Source organism: Chelonoidis abingdonii, chromosome 19 (assembly GCF_003597395.2).
Source record: "Chelonoidis abingdonii isolate Lonesome George chromosome 19, CheloAbing_2.0, whole genome shotgun sequence".
Classification (NCBI taxonomy): domain Eukaryota; kingdom Metazoa; phylum Chordata; order Testudines; family Testudinidae; genus Chelonoidis; species Chelonoidis abingdonii.
In genome coordinates, this window is record NC_133787.1 from 30,635,737 (window position 1) to 30,661,683 (window position 25,947).

General features: G+C 39.9%; 1 protein-coding gene across 5 annotated transcripts in view; it reads left to right on the plus strand.

Moving 5' to 3' along the window:
- Window positions 1-25,947, plus strand: part of WWOX (WW domain containing oxidoreductase) — a 660,294-nt gene that overhangs the window by 256,715 nt on the left and 377,632 nt on the right. Inside the window, exons 9-10 of one of the 5 annotated variants that reach the window (XR_012657285.1) lie at window positions 12,134-12,353; window positions 13,167-13,227. The exons of 2 other annotated variants lie outside the window; for them this stretch is intronic. Coding sequence is in view for 2 of the 3 variants with exons in the window: in XM_075073775.1 (XP_074929876.1) it covers window positions 12,134-12,178 (45 nt within the window). In the remaining variant the exon portion in view is untranslated. 2 more of the 5 variants (XM_075073775.1, XM_032768129.2) reach the window with 2 other exon arrangements.

Below are 25,947 nucleotides of genomic sequence, written 5' to 3' on the forward strand. Positions count from 1 at the left end.
CCAGTGACCCAGCAAAGGTCCTTCCGGCCCCAGCCACACCGCCCTTATAACCAGACTAGGTCACGTCAGGACGCTACCAGAAGGCGTGGCAGGGGGAATCGGCAGAGGCAGTCTGGCCGTCAAGGAACCCAAAGTCAAGTGCCTCCTAAACCACCAACGGGGCCCAAGCAAACTTTTGATGGGATGCCCGAGGACGGCCCACCAGTTGTCCTACCGGATCCTTCTCCTTCCTTTTTCAACCACCTCTCCCATTTCCTCCCTGCCTGGTCCCAGCTAACCTCAGATCGTTGGGTCCTCCGCACGGTGGAAATGGGATACCACCTCCAGTTTGTTTAAACCCCCCCCCCCACCCTCTCTCCTCGTCGCTCTTCAGGGACCCCTCTCATGAGCAGTTCCTCTTACAATTGGTCCAGGCGCTCCTAAAACTGGGAGCCATAGAGGAAGTGCTAAAAGACATGAGGGGCAAGGGGTTCTATTCCCACTACTTCTTAATCCCCAAGGCAAAGGGAGGTCTACGAATGATCCTAGACCTGCGAGAACTCAACAAATTCCTGATGAAGCGGAAGTTCCGCATGGTATCCCTGGATCCGGGAGACTGGTATGCCGCCCTCGATATGAAGGACGCTTTTCCACATCGCCATTTATCCACCACGCAGACGGTACCTCCGTTTTGTGGTCAACCACCAACACTTTCAGTTCACAGTAATTCCCTTTAGCCTTTCTACAGCTCCAAGGGTCTTCACCAAATGCATGGCTCTAGTAGCCGCCTCCCTCCAGTGTCGTCGAGTACACGTCTACCCATATCTCGACCATTGGCTCCTTCTAGGGACTTCCCAGTCACAAGTATCTCAGCATTGTCAGAGACCTCTTCGGGAGCCTAGGCCTCATGATCAACACAGAAAAGTCTACTCGGACACTCACGCAGAGAATAGACTTCATCAGAGCTGTTCTGGACTCCAGTCTGGCCGGAGCCTGCCTCCCCCAGTTGCATTTTCAAACAATGGCTTCAATAATTCGAAGTCTTCAAATTTTTCCGACAAAGTCGGTGTGCGCCTGCCTCTGCCTAGTAAGTCACATGGCCTCCTGCACCTTCATCACCAAGTATGCGAGGCTATGTCACCGTCCCTTCCAAACCTGGCTTGCTTCAATATACCATTCACACAGAGATAATCTGTATTCGGTGCTCACTATTCCCAGGAAGGTTCTCGACTCCCTCACTTGGTGGTTAGACCCCTTTCTGGTCTGTGCAGGGATGCCATTCCACCCACTGCAACCCTCGATGGCCCTAACCACAGACGCGTCATCTCTGGGTTGGGGTGCCCACCTTGGGAGCCTTCACATTAAAGGCCTCTGGTTGCCCCAAGAGCTGGCCCTGCACATCAACGTGAGGGAGCTGAGAGCAGTCCGTCTAGCATGCCAAGTGTTTTGGGACCGTCTACAAGGCCATTGTATATCAGTGTTCACGGACAACACAACAGCCATGTTTTACATATACAAGCAGGGCGGAGCACGCTTCTCCCTCCTTTGTCAAGAACCCATCCGCCTCTGGGACTTTTGCATAGCCCACTCTATTGATTTGGTAGCGTCTTTTCTCTCAGGAGTCCAGAACACTCTGGCAGATCACCTCAGCAGGTCCTTCCTGTCTCACGAGTGGTCGATTCATCCGGACGTTATCCATTCTGTTTTCCGGAGGTGGGGCTTTCCCCACATAGACCTCTTTGCCTCCCGAGAGAACAGGAAATGCCAGGTGTTCTGCTCTTTCCAAGGACGCTCCCCAGGCTCCCTCTCAGACGCATTCCTGATCCCATGGAATAGGCACCTACTTTGTCTTCCCACCGTTTCCGCTTGTCCACAGAGTCCTACTCAAGCTCAGCAGGAACAGAGCCCACCTGATCCTCATTGCTCCAGCATGGCCAAGGCAGCATTGGTACATCCTGTTGTTCGACCTCTCAGTGGCAGGCCCGATCCCCCTGCCACTCTGGCCGGACCTCATAACACAGGACTTCGGCAGGCTTCACCACCGGACCTGCACTCCCTTCAATCTCAACAGCATGGCCTGCTGTGTGGTTGAGCCAGTCTGAGTTGCATTGCTCTGCCTCAGTACAACAGGTGCTCTTGGCAGTAGGAAGCTTCCAAGAGGACGACATATCTCGCCAAGTGGAAGCATTTCTCCTACTGGTGCAGTCAGAGTAAGTTAGTCCCGAGAGGTATCTGTCCCTACTGTCCTGGATTACCTATGGTCTCTGATAAGAGCAGAGTCTGGCGGTCTCTTCTATAAAGGTGCATCTGGCATATTTCCGCTTCCACCCGGGGGAAAGTGCAGTTCAATCTTTTCTCACCCCAATAGTTTCCAGTTCCTTAAGGATTCGAGTGGTTGTACCCTCAAGTCAGACGCCCGACCCTGCTGGGATCTAAACCTGGTGCTAGCCAAGCTTATGGGTGCCCCTTTTGAGCCTTTGGCTGCCTGCTCGCTGCTGTACCTCTCCTGGAAGACAGCCTTCCTCGTCACTGTCACCTTGGCAAGATGAGTATAGGAGCTTCGGGTTTTGACAGCGGATCCCCCGTATACACTTTTCCACAAGGACAAGGTACAGCTGCGACTGCACCCCTCTTTCCTCCCTAAGGTGGTGTCTGCTTTTCATGTCAATCAAGACATCTTTCTCCCAGTCTTTTTCCTGAAGCTGCACTCATCACGTCGGGAACAACAACTACATACCTTGGATGTCCGCAGGGCTCTCGCTTTTTATGTTGAGAGAACCAAACCCTTCCGACATTCGCCTCAGCTCTTTGTAGCGGTGGCAGGCTGGATGAAAAGCATGCCGGTCTCTTCCCAACGAATTTCATCTTGGGTGACATCCTGCATCCGAACATGCTATGAATTGGCTCACATTCCGGCTAGCCATTTCACCGCCCATTCTACTCAGGCGCAAGCCTCATCTGCCACTTTCCTGGCCCATGTCCCCATCCAGGAAATATGTCGCACTGCTACCTGGTCATCTGTTCACACCTTTGCCTCACATTACGCATTGGTTCAGCAGTTCAGAGACGATGCAGCCTTTGGCTCAGCAGTTTTGCATTCTGCAACGTCTCACTCCGACCCCACCGCCTAGGTAAGGCTTGGGAATCACCTAATTGGAATCGATATGAGCAAGCACTCAAAGAAGAAAAAACGGTTACTCACCTTTGTAACTGTTGTTCTTCGAGATGTGTTGCTCATATCCATTCTAAACCCACCCTCCTTCCCCACTGTCGGAGTAGCCGGCAAGAAGGAACTGAAGGGCCGTTGGGTCGGCAGGGGTATGTATCCGGCGCTGTAGCAGCGCCACTCCAGAGGGCGACCCAGCCGACCCACCGAGTGTTGCTAGGGTAAAAATCTTCCAACAAGCGTGCAAGCGGCGCGCGCACACCTAATTGTAATGGATATGAGCGACACATCTCGAAGAACAATAGTTACAAAGGTGAGTAACCCATTTAACTCCTAGGTGTTTTTTTGTTTTGTTTTTACATTTTTACATAAAGTAGTCCTTTATTATATTTACAAGCAAACTGTTCAGTGTGTTACTTTCATTTACAGAGTTCTATTGTATATGCAGTTATTCAAAATCTCCTCGTTTTAGATTTATTCTTTTCAATTTTGTCATCTCTTCTTCATGGTTCTCTCTGACTATGCAGAAAATCAGTATATTCCTGTGATTATCTTGATTATCTTATTCCTTGTATTATCATTCATTCCAAGCAAAAGTTATTCATTTCCACTTACAGGTCCCCAATAGATCTACCTATCAAGATCTTTTAATTTAATTATCTTCAGACCATATTTTGAAAGTGAGGATACATTTTTTTCCTTAAGATGTCCTCCAGTCTTCCTCAAACAGCTCCTATCCCTCAATAAATATTAGCACCCTTCCTTGAAATTGTGTAGTGAAGCAAGCTGATTATTGCTATTATTGTAACAACCTAAACTCTTAATCCTGACTGGGGCTCTGTATACCAGTTGCTGCTTGTGTAGGGAAAGCCCCTAGCGGGCCGGGCCGGTTTGTTTACCTGCCCTGTCCGTGGGTCCGGCTGATTGTGGCTCCCACTGGCCACGGTTTGCCACTGCAGGCAATGGGAGCTGCTGGAAGCGGCGGCCAGTAAGTCCCTTGGATTTCCCTACACAAGCGGCGACCCCAGTTTGAAAAACACGGCTGTATACGCATACTTAAGACAGGAGACAATCTCTGCCCCGGAGAGTAAGGAATGGTGTTGTGACATACAAACAAATGAATATGGTGAAGAATTGGTACAGCTTTATTAGTTGCATGCTTTGTTGGTGTATTTTCTTTTTTGTTTTAATTGGGATTAGACGTAGGGTAAGGAATATCTGGAAGAAGGGTTATTGAGAATAAAGGAGTAGGACTAGAGAACATAGGGAAGACAGTCATGGCTCATCACCTGCCTGGATCAGATAGGTAGAATGAACTGGGCTAGGCTGTGAAGAGTATCAAAGTTTAAGACAAGAGGCTTGTGTTTGATACAGAGATGAAGCAGAGTCTGGTGGATGAACTGGAAGGACTCAAAGTGAGTGTTGAAGTTGTCACAGTGATGTGTAAAGAAGATGATCTTAGCACCAGCATTTTGAATTTAGTTGAGGAAACCCAGGGAAAAAGGCTAAATTAAGACTGATGACCCATGAAAGGAGTCACACCAAAGGATTGATTCATCAGGCAGGTAGGAGAGCCATGAGAAGACTGAACCCTAAAAGGTAGTGGAGGACAGGTTTTCAAGAAGTAGGGAGTAGTCAATGGTATTGAAAGCTGCTGAGAAATCAAGGAGGATGAGGATTGGGGTCAAAGTCCTGAGATTTGGCCAGGATAATGTCATTAGATACTTTGATTCTCTCCAATCTAGCTTCTATGGTCCAGTGATACTGCTCTCAAAGACAGAATGGGAAGAAAGGAATTGAAAGAAAGTGCCTATAGACATCATGTTTGAGGAACTTGGAGATGAAAAGAGAAGCAGGATTATGTGGTAGGTTGAGGGATTTTCTTTTTTTAAGGTATGGAAGGTCAAAGTATTCCATTATGAGCAGGGGAGGAACTCAATGAGACTAAGGTTGAGGAGAAAAGTGGGAGAGAGGGCAAGGAAAATTAGGAGACAGCAAATGTTGTGGAAAAAGAAGTAGGAGGAAGAGATCAGGCGGGAAGTCTGTGTCCGGTGAGAAGGATGAGAGAGTACTAGAAGTAAGGAAAAAGGAAAGGAGTGGGAAGAAGACATACTTCATTTTACTAAATATTTTCTTTGAAGAAATCTGTAAGATCCTTCACAGAGATCAAGCTCACCATATGCACCCACCTCTCTCTCTCTCTCTCCCCCCCACCCCCACCGATGGCTTGATTCATAAACTATACATTGCTCTGCTTGCACATTATAGTGGTTCCCACAGTTTTAGATCTGCATTTTATTCTGACTACAAAAATCCACATCAGATACATCAGAATTAAATTGACCAGTTCACTGAAGAGTACAGACATCCACAATTCACTCTGATAATTACATACAAAACTTGATAGAGAAATACGATTACTAATGGCTTTTTGCACACAGGCATTCAATATTTTGTTGGAGGCTGTCTGGAATGTATGTATTTCAAAACCCTTTAATTTAAACATCTTCCATATTTGACATATCCTTCACCCTGGCTCTTTTTTAATTGTTTCTGTGCTCAATAATTCTTTCACTCCTACTTCTCTATTTTATTTATCTTGTGAGTGAGTTACTCATTTACAATATATAGAGGGCAGCAGTTATATTGAGAGAGATTGGCATAGCAATACTGAAACTGAAGCAGGGGGTTGCTATGGGAATAAGTAAGGGGCTTGAATGGTGGTGGGAATTCTTAATCCAACCTTTAGGTTGGAAATGGGTAGTGTTGTGCTGTCTTTATACCATGCATGGATTCTGTTATACAAGGGGAATCCCTAGCTGGCTTTTTCATGGTGCAAAGGGGTAGAGTTGGGGCTAGAACCTGTCCTACTGGGTTTTTGTGTGGTTAAGCTTTGATCTAGTCTGTAGGCTCGCCCATTAGTGGTTTTTGGTTTTTCTGCACTGCTCTTAATATTAAGGGTTTACAGGTAGGAGGATTCTTTACACTTCATTTAGAGGAAGCTGGTGTCTGGTTGGTTAGTTTTGTGAATCTTTTCCCATCTTCTCACACACAATTGCTGTGTCCTGTTCATGTCAGTTTGGTTTGTCTTTCATGGAACATTCTACTAAATTATTTTGTGTAATAACTATAATGTTAATGGAACTGTATGTTATGGTTGAGTTAAGGTTTGTCAGTTTGAAAATAAACGTCTTGCCTTCATTTCGACATTTGCCTTTCAGCGTCACTCCATTAAGCTGTCACACGCTATAACTTCATTAACATCACCATTTAATTGTAAGTTACTGTGCAACTGTTTTTTTGTAGGAAAGGCTTGCATACACATACTGACTGAATAATTTTAATCTAAATTTCCTACCAACATGATTCAAATCAGTTGAAACATTAAATGGTCTCCAAATCTTTGTATAATGGAAATACTAAGCAATGGGATGCAACTCATCCTTAAATACAGCAGCATTACTGGTGCCGTTATAATAAAAATGCAAAAAGATATTTTTTGAAGTTAGAATGAAGTGGGAGAGTAGATCTTAGCCACATCACTACTGTGCTCTGTATGTCTAGCATTGAGATGTACTACATCTGTAATTGGGAAATGTTTCAATTATTAAAAGAGGAACAATGTAACCTCCATAAAACTGAAGATGGAATTAAAATCTACATGCTAATAGCTTTGCTGCCAGTCACAAATGGAGTCATTCTTCACATCTTGGATACATACTGCTTATTTCAAAATAAATTCTAGGTAACATTCAACCTTATTGAATCTGCTAAAGCTTTGTAAATATACTTGCTCAACTCACTTGCACTCAAAAGCTTTTCGACAGAATATCACTTTTTCATATTATTCATGGTAATGTAATACCCAACTTTAATCTCTTCAGGATTTCACATTGTCATGATACGCAGTTCAGGGGAATTTGGATCATCCATTAATCATAGTATCTGTACTTTTGTGTGTCTACTTTTTGTCCATCTCTTAAATCAGTCACTTGGTAATGGCAGAACTATGAGGATACTTAAACTTTTTATTGAGGAGACCTTATTTATTAAACTTGTCTTCTATTACAGTGTGCACAGACTAATGCAATACGTTGTAAATTGAAAATAAAGATGAAACAAAATTAGCTTAATCACTAAATATGATGCCTTTAACATTTCCTATGGAAAGCCAAGTATGTTAAGTAATGACTTATGTGCCCCTGAATAATTAGTTAGAGGCACCTTGGCTAATAAGAAAACCACAAATCAAAAATTCTAGTTTGTGTCTTCATGTAATTAAAGACTGTATAATGCCTACGCACAAGGTAACCAAATTAAGGTTTTAATGACAACCTTAATTGTGGCATTTCCTAATTTTTGAGTGTTTGACTTTGCAACCTTAACTTTCCTTTAATTTAGGGCATGAGTATGTGTGTGTTAAAAATCTAGCAGGGCTGATGGGGGATAGAAGTTCCACTTATTGACACCCACATGGTTATTAGCGGGGTTGGAACTTTAGATCCACAGCACAGCCATCTGCCATTGAGATGTCAGTAGTAGTTTGTCTCTCTCTATGTGAACCAGCAAGTAGAGGGGATGAGATACACACTTTGCGAGTGGGTTTTATAGTCATTTGCTGACAGTAGAATATTGAGACTCCGCATGAGTTCCGTTCCAGGTTCTCCAGGGAGTGTGTTCTGGAGATCATACATCCTTATTTTCGTCCTCTACAAGCCTGCCCCCTTTTGCCACTTCACAGACCTGTCTTTTCCTTACCTCCTTGTCCCAGTACTAGTCTCCACTTCACGCCCCCATGGGCTGTTCATTCCAGTCTCAGTATATTTGCTCAGCGGGTGCCAATCTCCTCCCAGACTCAGTCCTGATCTTTTCCTCCAGGCTCTTTCTCCCAATCTACTCCCTTCCCCCTCTCTCTATTTTTTTGCCCAGGTCTGGCTCTTGTCCTTTCTGCACTCGAGTCAGTTTGCCTTCTCCACCAAACTCCCTGGGAATCAGCCAGGAAGTATTGGGACAGGAGAGACTTTCTCCATTTTGTCAGTTTCTGTCCCCTGTGTCACAGCGACTCATGGGGTTGGGAGGAGCAATTGCAGGGAAACTCCTGTTTGACCCTTTCCATCTTAGGCTGAGCAGACTAAATCTTCAGAGCCTGTTGCTGCCAGGCTCTAACAAGTCTCTCGTGAACGTATGTAAAGTGACACTTTCCGAAGGCATATACAAACTTGGACAAAATTGTGCAGATTTTGTGTCCCCCACATAAGGGCAACCCCTCTGTGAAACTTCAAGGCCCTGTTCCCAAGCATAGGCTTGCAACAGCTTCTCCAGAAAACACTTGTAGAAAATTTATTTAACACTGCAAACAATGTATTTTCCCCTAATCTCCTCCTCAGAAATGGCTGAACCATATTGCCGATTTTTTTTTTTTTAAGTTCAGTCTGTGGCAGACTCCTGAAATGGAAAATTTGCACACAAATGGTTGAAGTTTGACAAAATTATGAGAAACTGAATCCAGTGTCTTATAAAAGGAAGTGTGGGGCAACCTGAACTACAGGTAGTGCTATTAGCTCTGCCTATAACAACTTAAAGTTAAAAGATGGGTAGAAATGATACTATCACTTTTTTTTTTAACTGGCAACTCTTCATTTACTGGGTTCTGGCATCCTTGAAGCATTACTGAGCTTGACATATTGCACACCTAAGTTGGTGATTTGTTTTTCTAAGAGAATTATCAGTGCTAAATGTAAAAATAAACAAACATTTGTACCTTTGCTTTAAGATTATGAATATATAGTACTGACAAATGATATTTTAGCAGCCAAAGTTTCTAACTGAGTCAGACTTCTAATATTTATGTTGAGTGTATGCTGTAAGTTGATAACAAAATTGTTCGAAGTATAACCATTTATCATGCTGCTTGTGATATTCATGCATTGAAATAGGCCCTATTCTTCATGATATTAAATGAAAAATGTGTATCATACAGTTATTTTAGTATGAGTGGATGAAAATGTGGAAATACAAGAGGAATGACAATTAAAGACACTAAACCCCCCTACTTATATTGAAAGCTAAGCTAGATGTAAATTTAGCTTTTGATTAGAGCTGGATTAGTTTAACCCTAGTTGTACAAATGGTTACAGATTTTTACCATTTAGACAAACAGCTTCTTACTGTCAACTGTAATATGATTTGTATGAATCTATCTGCCTCCATAAAGGTTTGCCCCAAGCATCTGCATCTTCTATTTCCTCTGAATCATAATGAAAAAGAACTCTGAGTTCTTTAAATCCACTAGCATGATTCTATTTATGTTTTGATATTACATAACTCCACTTCCAATATTTACTGTTACCCATGCAAGGAAATTAGCTTTTCTGTTTATTTTTGTGTACAGCAAATAGTATAATCAAGAAAGCAACTGGTAGGTCCTGGTAATCCAAGCACATAGTATACATGAGACAGCAGCATAATTCACCTGCTGAGAGTGGGTGATTAACATTATTTATAAACATTGCATGTGTGCACAAACCTATCTATGTGCCATGTATCTATGCTTTAACATACTAAGTCAAATTCTGTTTTGACCTTTACCCTGTGCAAGCCCAGTGACATAGAGTATGCACCAGGGCAGATTTGGAATCCTGGGACCTGACTGTGAAAAAAAGTAATAATCATAGAAACATAACAATGACCATATTGGACCAGATCAGTGGTCCATCTAACCCAGTGGTGGGCAACTGGGCTTTGTGTGAAGAAACACTTCATTATGTTTGTTTTAAACCTGCAGCCTATTAATTTCATTGGATGACCTCTGGTTCATGTATTATGTGAAAGGAAATAACACTTCCCTATTCGCTTTCTCCATGCCATTTATTTTTTTATAGAACTCTATCATATCCCCCCTTAGCTGTCTCTTTTCTAAGATGAATAGCCCCAGTCATAATCCTTTTAATCTTGCCTCGTTATGGAAGCTGTTCCATACCCCTAATTATTTTTGTTGCCTTCTCTTTGCCTTTTCCAATTCTAATATATCTTCTCTGAGATGGAACAGTATGCAGTGCTGAAGGTGTGAGCACACCATGGATTTGTAATGACATTATAATATTTACTCTTTTATTATCTATCCGTTTCCTAATGGTTTCTAACATGCTGGTTGCTTTTTTGACTGCTGCAGCACATAGAGTGGGTGTTTTCAGAGAAGTGTCCACAATGAGTCCAAGACCTTTCTTGCATGGCAGCAGCTAATTTAGACCCCATCATTTTGTAGATATAGTTGGTATACCCATAAGTAATTGTGCAGAAAAGGGGGAGGGGCAGACTAGAAAGTCCAAAGGAAACTGTGGCAAGTGGAGAATTATCTTTGGAATTAAAATCATATCACAAATTAGCAAAATTTCCAATATATCCATCTTGCAGTGATGACTTCAGAAGTATCCACTGTGAAAACACAGCTGCTAAAAGATTTAAAATAACTCATCTATTCCACATAACCAAGGATCAGTTCAGGAGATCTGGGTTAAAATCTTGGCTTTCCTATAGATTTCCTCTGTGTTCTTGGGCAAGTCAGTTTCCCTTAAGTAATAACACTTCCCAATGTCAAATGGATGTTGAGACTCAACTCATCAACATTTTAAGTGATGATTTGCTCCTACGATGGTGAGCAAGGTTAGAAAAGCTTATAAATACAACTTACAAATACATACATGCAAATATATAAAGACAGCTTACAACTGCCTGCATCCTCTAGAGTCTGTGAGATGATGAAACCAAAATTAAATTATTTTCATGCCTCCCATAGAAGACCTCAAGTGATTCTTTCCTTTCCAAACTACATGCACCTTTCCTACAGAGTCATCTGGGTACCTCTCTGCTGCGATAAAAGACCTGCAATTTGACTGGCAGGGTCAGCTGACTTGGGCTTGCTGGGCTATAAAATTGCAGTGTAGACATTCAGGCTTGGGCTGGAGCATGGCATCTGAAACTCTTTGAATAAGGAGGGTCTCTGAGCCTAGGTTCTAGCCCAAGCCCAAATGTCTTTACTGCAGTTCTGATGTCCACAAATCCAAGTCAGCTGATGCAGGCCAGCCATACCCATGCCACAGGTCTTTTGTCTCAGTGTAGACATACACTCTCTTATTCAGGTTTTGTTCAAGGAGGAAAGGTTTGGGTCAAAATGACTTGAGGGACAAGTTAATTTGTTTTTTGTTTCTCTTTGTAGATTTACATACTGCATGCTGTCTGTATTTCACACTGAGTTCATGTAAAGTAATGAAGGTGCCTCTTTGCTACACTCTTGTGATATAAGAGAGTGTATTCGGTTGAGTTCTCTGTTTTCTATGATGTATATTACTGTACAGGTTTGATTTATTTCATATATATTGACATGCTCATTGTGAGATGTTTAGTTTTACAGTGTGATTTTCAGTTTTAGTTAATGTGCTTTGCAATTCTTTTAATAGTAGCATCACCAAGTATACTAAAGGTAATATTTTACAGTACACTATTCAATTATTGGACCAAAATATTGTACTGAATAGAAAATAGTAGCATCAAATCCAAGTAAAATTTGCTCTTTGGCTTGTTAGACAAACGTCATAACTTTACAAATTTGCGTTTATAACTCTCTTAGGCTCAGAATGTTAACCACAGTCATTAAATATGAGAGAAGTTTGAAAGTGTCTTAATGTATTTTATAATGTACCCTACAGCATTATAATCAAGCCAATCAAAAAGTGTATTAGTGTGATTTTTTTTATTACAGTGAAGAGGCAAGAAATGGAAATGTGACATCTTATTATGAACTACACTCTAGATGAAGGAAATAACTGAAACCTTGTAAGTGGTCCCCATTGTGTTTTCCCTCTAAATCAAACACATGAATATATGATGACACTTCACTGTACTTTCTAGTAACACATTTGAAAAATGTTGGTTGTGGGAAATAATTTTGAGTAACATCAGTAATTCTTTTCTATTATATTATATCTGTAGCATCCTATTTTATCTAACTTCAGATTTATAACAGGATATTTGTAATTTGGAAACAGTCTTGCTTATGAAATACAAGGAACAGATTCACCATGACAGTGAAGAGGAAGAAGAAGAAAATTGTACAGTAACATAACTCCATGAGCCAGAGGTCCAGCCAAATTGTGGCTATTAATCATCACCGTCCATTATTTACTGAGTATTCATTCATTGTTCCACAAAGGTATCTAGAGGGTCAATTAGAGAAAACAGACAGGATTTTTCAAAGACACAAGAGGGTCAATTAAGCCCTCCTTGTAATTTTCTGCTTTAACAGCAAATGCCAGCCTATCATGCAACAGATACAAGGGAGTTTAGAAATAAACAAGGTGCTTCTTTGTATTTACTTATTTATTTTAAATGAAATCAGTTGGCTGCTGGTAGCAGAAGGTTCACTGTCAGGCCGTGGTCAAAGCAACTGGAGGATTTTAGCCTTGCAAATGGTAAAGAGCAAAGTTCTTTTTAGGGTCAGGACACGCTAAGCAATCAGGGAATTTCTAAGATGAAATGATCTGTTCTCATCACAGAGGTGAATAATTTATCTCAGAGAGAGTCTTGACTACAGCTCTGCCGCTAAGCCCTGCTGTAATACCACTATGAGATGTGAAGAAAATTGTTATCTGTAATCGTTTGAGGTAGATAGTTGAAATGCTATATGAATGGTACATTCAAATCTCAAATAATGTTCTAGCAGAGATTATAAATATATATAAGCATCTTACTGTTAAAAAAAAAATTGCAGATGTTTTTATTAAAGCTTAGAATAATTGTGCAACATTGTATCTTAAATACATATTACCTTTCGTCCAAGGATCAGACAGATACTGATTATTTAAGCTTCACATCACCTCTGAGCACAAAGAGGTGAAATGACTTGATCGCTAGTTAGTGGCAGAATAGTATTAGGACAGTCCAAAACTTGGGAATCTCTCCCCTGCTTTAGCTTCTAAACATTCTCACTTGTTTTCTCTTTGTCTGGAAATATTCCTTCCAAAAGGTCAAAATTTGATCTGTAATATGAATATTGGTTAACACCCATATGAGAATAACTGCACTCAAGCTGTTTCTTTTGCTGATTTTTGTTTTTAAATTGAGGTTAGTATTAATGCCTGGTGTGCTGTTCTGTAGAATGCTAAATGATTTGGAGGGGGTTTCCCCTGTAAACTTTCATTCAATTATACTCTTACTCTATTTAGCTCTTCATAAAATCTGTCGTAACTGAAAACAGTCTTCCTAATATGGCATATCAGTCTTGTAAAGATTTAAATATTTTAAAATGGAGTTTTAGAATTTCTGAGGATTTGATAGTCTCTTGTGAGAGTAAATCTCTGATTGTGCTGTATCAGTGTGATCCTTTCAGCCTTCAATGCCCCCTATTCTCTGTAGTCTTTCAGCAGAGAGTTCTAACTAATGACTTAGGGCCAAATGTTGCCCTTAGATAGAGGCATGCAACTCTCATTTATTCCAGTGGGAGTTGTATGCGCATATCAGAGAGCAGAATTTGGCTTTTAGTATGTGGAATTATAACACACATGGTTAAAAGATCCTTCTGCACATTCATCTTACTGACTCCAAGTCTACAGAACCAATAATACTAATCTCACCCTTGTTTTTCTTCACATTTTCTCCTCAGTTTGTGCTATAGCTTGCACATCACCCCAGTTCCCCAGCTCTCACTGGAATCTACTTCAAACAGCTAAGTCCTCAGTATATTGCTTTTGTGGTTCTTCAGAGAAGTAGTTGAAATATTGAAACAATTAGGGTTGGTTTGTTTGTTTTTAAATAATGGTGGTAACAGACCCGTAGAAATAATTTTTTTTCTGTTTTTGGGAGATTATGGTACAAGAATGATTTTGTTCGTATTCTATAGCCTTTTGTTTGTGGAGGCAGAAGATAACAATTGGGGAGCCACATGTATTTAATATACATTTGAGTGTGTGTGCATGTGTAATGTACACTTATGTGCATGTACATAAAAACAGCAGTTGGTGCGCTTTCAAATATGCTTTTGCATTTTCACTGTGTCACACTTTTTTGCTTATATACAAATGGGACAAATTTCACTTCACTCCATCAGTGAGTCTTCCCCAACTCTAAGCAGCTTCTGGGTGGTTTTATATTCAACACCTTTTTTGAGGTTCTAGCTTTTGGAAGCAAGCAGATTTTGTTTATGGGCAGAGGCTGTAGAATCAGCTCGTGCCTAGATTCCCTTTGACAAAACTCTTCCTCAGCTAATACTACCGCAATTTTCTGTCGTTCTTTAATACACTGGCCTCTTGTGGCTGCTGGTGCTAGGGAAGTGGCTGTGGTTGTTTTGTGTAGCTGTAACCTCTCCCTGGAGGAATTTCTCCCTTGGAGGTTGCACAACCCTGATTTATTCTGATGAGTGTTGGTATAAACCCTATTTGGATTTGGCCTAGGGATTTTAATTTGATGTAACTGAAAATGTGATTTACCAGACCAGTTAAAATCTCATGCCTAGATCTACAGTCATTGTCAGAAGCTGAATGCTTAGGGTCAGCTGGGTTTCGCTTACAAGGTGGGAAATGGGGTTTGTCTCATGCAGATGCTGTACAGTACATCAGTGAAAGTGTGTCTTCTCTTCTATTTGGGATGACTTTCTTCCCTCCAAAATAGGCTTATCAGGACACTGTGTACATCACAGCCAGATGTAGGATACTGGGGGTTGTGACTGATCATTCATGTTGTTTGTCAAACTTCTGTCCCCCACATTTCCGGCTCAACACTGTTAGCTGTACAGGTTTCAGGCCTCTGCATTGATCAAGCTTTGGACTCTTTCTCTCTCTGGAGCCTCCTAAAAGATTCATTATTCAGGCAAACACTTTTTGGTTTCATTTTTCCAGCTGCTCCTTCTCTTAAACACAGCAGAATGGCTGCTGGGACTCCACCTCCAATCTTCTGTCATATTCCATCATTTGGACCTCTATACTCTTTTGCCTATTGCATTTTAAACTAAACATAAAATCCTATTTTCTGCTTATGAATCATATGCTTTTTAACTAATCTGGGTGTAAAGTTTTCTTATGAGTCCTTAAAAAGCTGACCAGTAGCAGTATTATTTCTGAAAGGACTTATGTAATCATTGTGATTACCTTGGGAAATAAATTGTAATTTATAATTCAGAACATACAATTTGTAAATTATTCTGGCAGTACATTATGTCTGTTTTCTACAGTGTAGGGGAATAACTGGCCTTATTAAGCTTTGTAGTTCTGGAATTAGTATCCTTAACCTGAAACCAGAGCTAAGCAAATAATCCATAATGAATTATTTATTTTACATAATATACCTGTTATCCTGCTTCTGGAATATCTATAAGCAGATCGTAATCTCCTCAAATTTATTCATCATTCACATTTATTGGATGCGAGTCTTTTGGAATTTTGTACTTTATAGATTGACAGAGTTCGAACTCTGTAGCTTATTTGCAGTTGTTCAGGAAAGGCATGTGATGTTGCTTCTGTTCTTTGATAACATGGGTGTGCCAGTACCTTCAATGTTAAAAATTGCATGTACGTATAGAAAAGTTCTGTTGTTTGTTCATACTCGTGGATGCATCTTCAGTGTTAAGTTTCTATCAGCTTTATTTACAGTAAAACTTGATTACTTGAGTGTTTTGTAGTTTGCAGAATGTTGAACACAAAACTGACATGGCTGCAAAACAAATTATTTTAAAAGACTGAATTAATATTTGCAGAAATTTCTTTTTGCATTGTTAACCAAGCAAGAAATCTGGTGGAGGTACAGACATATGGCTGCAGTGACACTTTTCTAAATTAAAAAATGGCCACAAACTTCTCAAACTGGCAGCAAGTTGGCAAGATGCATTAAAAAGTTGTGGTGGATATTAATGCACAACATCCCATCAAGCATGCAGAAAAAAAAATAGGTGGCAACTAACAGCACATGTGCTGACACAAGAGGTGTGATTAGCTCCATAATAGCAAGAATACATCATACAAGCTGCATAGCAATGGAAGAAAAATGAGAAATATCTGTTACCCACTGCTTGGACAATAATGGGAATGGCTAAGGATATCACATTTGTAAGCCATTTGTAAGCTCTTGTTGTTACAAATTTTTTCCATGTACCTGGGTTTCCACATTTGAATCAGAGTTGTTTTAAGTCTTAGGATATATATGACATGTTAAGATGAAGACTTGCCAAGTGTATGGCAGACTCTCCTGATTTCTGAGGAGACCAGACTCATGCCATATACCTCTTATACAAGTTGTTTCAGTCTCCATGCTTTCTTGGGCCAGATATAAAATGGGGATAAAAATGTTTACCCACATTTTTATGATGCTTTCAGATGTACAGAGAAGAAAGTATTGGACAAGTGTACATTATTATTAGCTATATTTTTCAAATAGGAGTAATTGAGACACAGATAAGATGAAGTACTAATTCCTGGTTTAATTTAAATACCATTCATTGCATCATTGGTTGGTCCCAGTTTCAGTATGATAGACTGAGTTAAAAGGAAATGTGATATAAAAACATGTCAAAACCAGACAAAACTGGACCAATCGCTAATTTAAAAAATAAAATGAAATTATTTAGGAGCCCTAAACATTTTCATAGCATGGACCATATCTAAATGGCGACATTAGGCCACCTTCCCTGTAGTTTATGATCCCATGGCCCACCTTCCTTCCCCCTTGCCATCAAATTACATTCCTACTGCAGCTACAGAACTTGATTACATGGAAAATGAACATGGAAAGTGTTTGATACCCTTTTAGCTGTTTTTAATGTAATTTAGCAGATAAAAACAAAAGAGGAGTCAGCAGCATTTGACCAGTCAGTTCTCTAAAGACTACAGTTTGGGAACCACTGCTTTAAATAGTTGGGCCACTTAAAGGGTAAACTTCCCTGCTACAATTCTGTCTATGTCTCACTAAGATCACCTACAAGGCTTCTATATAGACTCAGATTCTGCCACTGTTACTCATGCTGAGAAGAACCTTTCTCCTCAAATAGTCCCCTATGGGATTACTTGTGTAAGTGCTCACCAGTGTGAATAAAGGTTACACAGTCTCACCCATAGTGAATAATAATGACAAAGAGCTATTAACAGTAGAGAGTGATAAAGTGTGGAGAGATCCATCAACTCATCTTGTGTTTAATGAAACAGAAATGAACATTGTATTGCCCTTGTTTTCTGTCAGATTTTCCAGGTCTCCGTGAGGTTTATTAATGTTAGGATGTAATGGAAAAATGTGTTGCTAAGTTACATACTATAGCACCCAGTCAGTACACAAAGGATTGAAGACGTTATTAGTCTTTGTTTTATTTACATACTGTACTTTGATGTATGCCATGATAGCTGCACTTAGAGCACAATGGAGAGTGGAGTTATAAAATGTTTGTAGATTTCAGAAGTGTGTATTAATGCATGTGACCAGATGGTTATCTGCAAGCCACTTAACCAGAAGTTACAGTTGAAAACACTCTTTTGAGGAACACACAGAGCACATATTAAAGACCTTGGAAACTGCTTGGATTCTTAAAAAATACATGGTAGAAGGGAAGTGTAGCTTCATAACTGTATTGTGTGATCCTCCAGAATATCTGCATTTGTGAACGCATTTTGTTCCTGCTATGTGTGTGGAACCTGATTTCATAGTTAGGATACTAATTTATTCTTTACTCCACTGTCATATTTACACCATCACTGTAGTCTGTGTCTTAATCATGGTACCATATGTTAAAAAAGAGGACTTCCAATTTCTTAAAAACAAGAGGAAGCAAACTGTTAGGGGAGATACCACAGTATCAAATATTGGATTAAATAAATATATCATAAGTTTTGTATTCTGCTTGCATTTTTAAAGTTTTAAGGGCCATCTGTGGACATCAGTGCCATCGTATTTTCACTCGAGGTCTTATTATTTTTCTGCTAATGTAAACAGATGAAAAGTTGAGGTCAGACATCAGAGAGATCCTCTTCTACCAAACACCTGTGCAGTGAGATTGTCAAGCCCTGTTTGTTAGGCTATATGGTTCATTACAGGTAGCAAGGTCTTTGTGCAGATAAAGCTATGACGGAGGATTAGAAGAGGTTATTAAATGGTGCTTTTGATACATCCGATGAACTATCAGGTCTGTGAGTAGTGTTTTTAAATGATGATAAAAGTGCAACTGCTCCAACAACTATGTGAGTGGAATCAGACAATCACTACACTTTTGAATTAACTCACACAGAAACATGATAAAAGTAAAAACACCTATCACCCACGAGTGAACAGTTTTCACAAAATGATCACTCCACGGTAGATGTCTGTCCTCATCCTCCAATGAAATCTGCACACCTTCAAAAGACAAGCCTAGGAACTTAAATTCATAACTCTGCTAGACTATAAAAATCATGGATTCCACAGACACTGTTTTTGTGACTCGTTACAACAATTTGTAACTATTAGTCCTCCTTTGTCCTATGACTGCAGAAGTGTTAATTGCCCTCTTCATTTCCACTGGTCTCCTGCAACATGTGTTAACCCCTTATGCTTAACAGACTGCTCCACCTTGTACTTAGCTGTGACACTGATTACTTTAGACACAAAGAAGAGCTCTGTGCAGCTCAAAAGCTTGTCTCTTCCACCAGCCGAAGTTGGTCCAATAAAAGATATCACCTCAACCACCTTGTCTCTTTTATCTTAATAAATATTTTAAAAATATACGTTTTCTCCCCTTTTCTTAAGAAGAAACCAGATTATCCTAATTTGTTTGGGAAATCAATGTGTTTATCAATATGTGATACTTTGGTGCACTAATAAAAGTATGATTCCTAAATACAGATAAAAATATTTTTAAATGTGCAAAAAATCAATTTTCATAAGGTTACATCTTTTTGCCTCTCTGTATATACAACAGGCTATATTAAAAGAGAGATTACGTTTTACTCTGTGGAGTAAAATGCAAACACAATTATTATTATTATTATTATTAATAATAATATTTTGGTTTTCAGGATAAGCAATGGATTATCATTTATTTGAGACTTTTTTTAATTTAGAATATATGGAAATCTTTTCTTGAAGCACAATATAATATTGAATTGGGAATGTTGTCTGACAGTTTGCTTCTTACCGTTGCATAGAGTGATTCTATTGTATGAATTTTTAAAAAAGGCTTCAATATACACAGCATTTGAAAGAAAGGAAGTAATCAGTGTAATCTTGAAGAATCTCATAAACACACTTCCTTCTATCTGCATTTCCACAAACTCTTCTGCAGGAAAGGCTGCCTTAGTGATTTTTAACGTCTAACTAAATGTCCAGTTATTTTGCAGTTACCCACAGTATCCATCTGTGTGCAGTAGTTCTTCACTGCAGCCAAAGTACATATCCAGTCATCCATTTCTAATGCTTTTTTGTTCTACTGTGGTCATCACTCCAACACACCCAGTACTGAGGGACAGTTTCTGATCTCAGCTGTGCAAATCTGTGAAGGCAGTGGAATTATTCCATGGTTTACTCAATCTGACTGAGATCAGCGTCTGGTCCAAAATGTCTTGGTCCATTTCATGGGGGAAAAATAATACTTCACCCTAATGTTTTGGGACCATATTGTACTAGTAAAGTTGAGCAAGCTGCTTTACCTCAGAAGTAGTCACCCACTGCTACCTTGGATGGGGCCGGGAGCATCTTCAGAGTGGGAGGGACAAATCTTGTTTGGGAACAGTAGAAGAACTGTTCACTTTCCCTCTTCTTTCCACCATCCCCTTCACCTCTGATATATGGGGACTATTACTTCACTGTGTTCACTTCCTTCTTCCACACCACATTTCTCCTGATGTGGAGGAGGATGGGTCACATGCTGTTTCCAGGTCCAGGCTCTGGGATTCATCCCGCCCGCTGCTGCTGTCATTGGTTGGAAGGGATGGGGTGGAGCTTGATGATGGGTTCCCATCTGATGTGCATAGAGGGGAGAGCGCTAAATATTTCGTCCCCTGTGGAGTAGCCATCAACAGCTCCCTATTTCAGCCTCAACCTTTCATTAATATGCTGGATTTTTTTATGATGCTGGGAGGAGCTGCTGATGGTTAGTTTTAGGGAATGGCAAAATTGACAAAATGGTATGAGAGAGTTTTCGCGTTCTACTCAGCATCCAGGAGTAGTATTTGTGTGAAAATTACAGTTGTTGCAAGTTTGGCAGAAATACATCGTCAGAGCCATAGATCCCCTATGCTCGCCTAGCTGTCTCAGACCATCTCTTAATTATCAAGTCCTGTTAAAGAATACATTGAGTAAGTGGAGCAGAGTAGTGTCCCACTTGAAACAGAAAGGCATCCTGTAAACCATGAGTGTTGTCAGAATTCAGGATCTGGTCATTCTGATTAAGTTACAAAGACAAAGTATGATGCTGTCCTTTTAAAAAATGGGCAAATCGCCAAAATGAAGGACACAGCAAATGATGCAGAAGTAATTTCTTTAGTGTAAGTACATTTCTCTACAACATTAGTTTTATAATTTACTAGTTCTGCTGTTTAGTAAATTACAGTAACAGTGTGACACCAACCCATGTCCGTGGGATATAAAAAAGTTTGCCTTAAAACGTTTGATACTTACCTGTAGTAGAGAAAGACCTTTGAGAAGTGTGAAGCCAATTAGGAGGAACTAAAGGGCCTCTGTGTGTGTACATACCTTCAACTAAATACAGGTATATAAAAGAGAAAAATATTGGACACCATATTCACCAATTTGCCATCTCCTTTTTCTTCTCTGAAAAATTTATCTGTGCATTAGTGATCACAGTATGAATCCGTAGGAGAAAATGTGTTGTTTTCCTACTGCAGACCAATATGGTAAAAAAAGAGCAGTTTCCTAAGGAGTCAGTCTTTTCAGTGCAAACCTATGTGTTTGTTTAACGTTTAAGGTGGCAGCAGATCTGGTATGATCTGTTACTCCACATTAGGTTTCATGTTGATCTATAATAGCAGCAGGGCCAGCTCCAACTTTTTTGCGGCCCCAAGCGGCGAAGGAAAAAAAAAGATCAAGCCGCAATTGGCAGTACTTCAACGGCTGCTCTACCATGTCACTTCATTCTTCAGTGGCAATTCGAAGAGAGACTGAGGGACTTGCCACCAAATTGCCACTGAAGACCCGGATGTGCCACTCCTTTCCCTTGGCTGCCCCAGGCACCTGCTTCCTGAGCAGCAGTTGGCTTAAGCTCTGAAGTGTGAGGTGCTATACAATATAAGTAAGGGTGTCAGAATCAGTCCTTCAGACTCCATTGTGTCTGCTAGGTACAGCTTTTCACTGGAGGGATATATCATGCCTGCTGAGGTTCCTAAACACCTACAGGAGCTCCCTTTGTGGGTTGCAGGCTGCTAGTCCCTCTCTTTGGTCAATGCTGAGGGAGCAGGGCTGAGTCCTCATTTCATCCCAACTGTTTTGAGGCACTGTGTCTTCCAGTGGGAGCAGAAACAAAGAATTCCATTGCCCCTTTGAGCACAGTTCTGTCTGGTCGCTATGTGGTCCTTATCTGGGTGTTGCAAAGGCTGGGATGTTCTTTACACTTCACCTCCACCCTGTATGGTCCACCCACATAAGGATGAGACATGAGTTTCAGCAACTGGCTTGTGATACAGTGGCTAGTTGACGATGATCTGCAATGTTTTGTAGGGCACATGGGGCACTCAGGTTTTATATCTGCATGTAAGTCACAGTGGGCCCAGGTTTCAAATTTAAGTGCCCAAACCCACAACTGAATAAACTCCCTGTTTTTTACAACCCAATGCTATGCTCTGAAATGAGTTAGGAATACCAAAATGTGGATTTTGAAACCCATGTTTTAAAATTGGGTCCACAAAAATCAGCCTTGCACAAGATACATAAACCAATTTAGATAGTGAGATCCATAGTACGGTAGACTTATGTAATTATATTTGGCTTTTTAAAAATGTTCATTTTTTACTGCTGTAATAAAATATTTTGTGATATTTAGTATTCTGGCCATAGTGAGCAAAAAGCTATTTGTAAAAAAGTTACATATGGTCATCTGAGTTAATTGCTAAAATGACACTACATTAATTAGACAATTAAGGACTGTGAACATGTGGCTATTGTATTCATTGGGCTTTAAGCCAACACCTTCTATAACTGGGAAGATGTATCTTAACATTCAAAATTCAATTGCTGTACCCTTTTTCACATGAAAATATACATAGAATGGGTCTTAAATCTGGATTAGAAAAACCTGTAACCAAGTTTATTCTGAGTATTAAACACCTTTACACTATTCTACTATATTTGTAGTTTAACCCTTTGCACTGATGCCAGGTTTGCTTTTCTAGCATCCATCTCTCAAATTAATAGCATTGATTTTTTTTTTAGATTTATTGTTAGCATTTTGGAAAGTGTTCTGTAAGTGTAGATGCTTTGTAACATCAAACCTAGTGCTTTCTTGTTTAATTTGAAGAGGATGAGTGTTGGCATGCAGTTTGAAGAAGTTTGTAATATCAGTCAATTGTCTATGTGCCTTACCTTTACTTATCAAGGTTATTTGTCAGCAAAATTATCTCTTGTAACTGTAGGTCTATATCTGGGGATGAGAGAATTTAATGGAAAGATTTTGCCCATACCAACTAGTAGTATAAGTTGATTTTATGTACTTTATAAAATAAAAGTTTTGCTTATCATGTTTGTACTCAATTTGAAATTTAAATTTGTGGTCTCAAGATGCCCTTAAAGTAACTGACCCCCAAATCTAATCACTCCAGGCTCCCAGGAAAACTGACAAATATGTCAGGTTTACCTTTGAGCATCAAAACGTTGTTTTAAATATTTCATTTCCAGGCAGTGCAAGAATAACTCTCGGGATGGTTCTGATGTTTCTAAGGCTAGACTGCTTTGTTGGTAGCAGTGCTGTGTGTTTACTGTCATACAATCTTTGTACTGTTTTACTCTGCATAATTTGCTTTATAAGAGTAGAAAATATTCTGGGTGAGTGAGTTATTGATTGGTTTTGTCTGTGCAAAATGGTCACAAATGGTCAATACATGGTCAAAGTGTGTCAGACATGCAAAAAAGATCAATTTTTTTATATATGGATATTCTTTGATTTATTTTATGCTTAGCGTCCTTTTTGCCTTTCTGTTTCTCTTGAAGTCAGTTGAAAGAGTTAGTTAATGACAGGAATGTAAAATGATTGAGGAAGAAAGTAATACGGAAATGCAATTTCTGACAAGCAACAAGTCACAGTTAGGCTTACTTTGCATGCATTGTTTTTATCCAGAAAGGATTGTCATATTTCAGGTTTTACTAGGTTTCTGGTGGAAATACTCACTGTACGATATCATTAGCTGTATTTTTTATTTTCCCTCTTTAAGATCTTTGATTTAATTTTTTTTTTTAAAAATGCTGTTGCAACATGTAGTGTACACGTGTGTCAGACTGTGGCCTAGAGATTGTACCCAGCTCAAGTGGGAAGGAAACTCGGGGGGTATATATAAGCTGCAAGCTCCTCCCTGTACAGGCCTTGCATAACTTGAGATGATCACTGATCATAACCCCTCTTTTATAGCAATATCACAGGAGAGGAACAAATGCTAAACTGCTGTGATAGGCTTTACACTCCAGCAATACTCATTTTAGATGCATCGCTGTACCAGGGTGAAGAATGTTACTGTGAATGGCCTCATCAGGAGAAAGCAACAAAGAGTCCCGTGGCACCTTAAACGCTAACAGATGTATCGGAACTAAGCTTTCATGGGTGAATACCCCCATGCGTCTGACGAAGTATGTATTCATCCATGGAAGCTTATGCTCTAATACGTCTGTTAGTCTATAAGGTGTCACAGGACTCTTTTGTCACTTTTTACAGATCCAGACTAACACAGCTACCTCTCTAATACTCATCAGGAAAGAGACCTAGAAGTCTTTCTGAATGACTTGATAATACTGCATGCCATTCAGAAAGATGATCAAGAAAAAGAGGGAGGCACTGATGGAATTTGATCAAAATATCATTCAGGACTACCAAGGTGATGGCAAGATGCAGCTCTCAATTCTGAGGTGTACTCCAATGGGAGAGGCTGTTGGTTTAAAGTTCAGTTGGTTGGGGTAGGAGCATACTTTAGGGTGTAGCCCCATTACTTATAAAAGTTACAAAGAAATGTCAAGAAACAGAAGTCTTTATTGTATATACATGGACTTGTTTGAATAGCCAGTGTAGATTTTACTCTGATGTATTTTAAACATTCTCCAGTATAAAGAAGTTAATGTGATTGAGACCCCTCAATAATATTGAAACAAAGAAGACTGACCTGTTGGAAAAATGGTAGCAATATCTATTAGCACACAGGAGTCCAGATTCTGACTCTGGCCCACAAGGGCTAGAATCACATCATACTCAGTTCTTGTGGGGAAGCAGGCATGGCACCTATGTCATCAACGATCCCTCTGTCTGAGGAAAGGTAGTAACAGACTTCAGGGTAATCCACACTCACAAGGGGCCACTTAGAGATCTGGGGCAAAATTAGTACTTGATCCTGCTAATGAAGGCGGGGGCTGGACTCAAGGACCTTTCAAGGTCCCTTCCAGATCTAGGAGATAGGATGTCTTCATTAATTTATAGGATAGGATGGTCTTCACTGCAGGGTTTTGAGAATCAGAAGAGTAAGGTAGAAAACTGAGGATTGCCCTTGATGATCAAAGGACCCTGTAGAAGATAAGAGGGAGAGAAATCAGGTTTTGTTTTTTTTCTGAGTTTCTCTCATTTTAAACACTAAATTGAAGTGTGGTTTTAAAGCCATCATACATTGATAAATTCACTGTCCAAGTGAATGTAGTGCCATTGGCTTCAGGGGCACCACTATACTGAGTGTTTAAACTTTGCAGAAGCCTAGTTGTGTAAATTAGTTTACCAGCTATGGAAATTAATTTCTTACCACCACTAAAATGTAGTTCAGCATGTGACCCACCAACGGGAGCTGTAGATTAGTGTGGACAGCCTTGTGGTTTCATAAACCAGAAATTCTCAATTTTTTTTTTTGAATTTTCACAGTAATTTTGTGGGGTTCACATAAAAACATTTCTTTGGGGGGTGAAGGCTGTTGGGTAGGAGGGTCCTACTTATCCTCTTCACCAGAAGAAAGCCATCAGAATTTATAAAGCCTCTTCTGGTTCTGTGATATAATTAAAACAGCATCAATATCTCCATGTGTGATCTCAGTGCATCTGGTACTGGATAATCTGGTAGAGAAGTCAATGAATTTAATGCAGTATTGGTAATCCAAAGGGTTTAAAGTTAAGTGCTTTTGACATGCAGAATCAAGAGTCAAGGACAAAGCAGACTTTAAATATTCTTTCTGCAGTGCCTGTTATAGATGTAATTGAATACCTCACGTGAAGCATCTTATCAGAAGTAAAGCTGGTTTAGTATCTCATCACCAAACAGAAAGGCTTAGGGTGTCTTCTCCACACAAGTGTGTTTTTGACATTGTGGAAGGTCCTTTGAGATCTCAGATAGTCCCTAATGGAAATGCTGCTGGGAACACATCTGTACAATATTGGATGAACTCTGTATTATCCACATTACCCCATGATATAAGAGCTTATGGTCCTCCTAGTGTTTTAAGAGTTAATGCCAGAGCAGCTAAATTAAAAACAACAAGGAATTGACAGAAGTAGTATAAAAGGGAGTCAGGAGAGAAAAAAATTGTATAAATGTTTGTATTATTGGAGAAATCCTAATGGTTAGGAACAGAAATATCTCAATTCAGACTAAGGTGACCGATTTTTATAGGGAC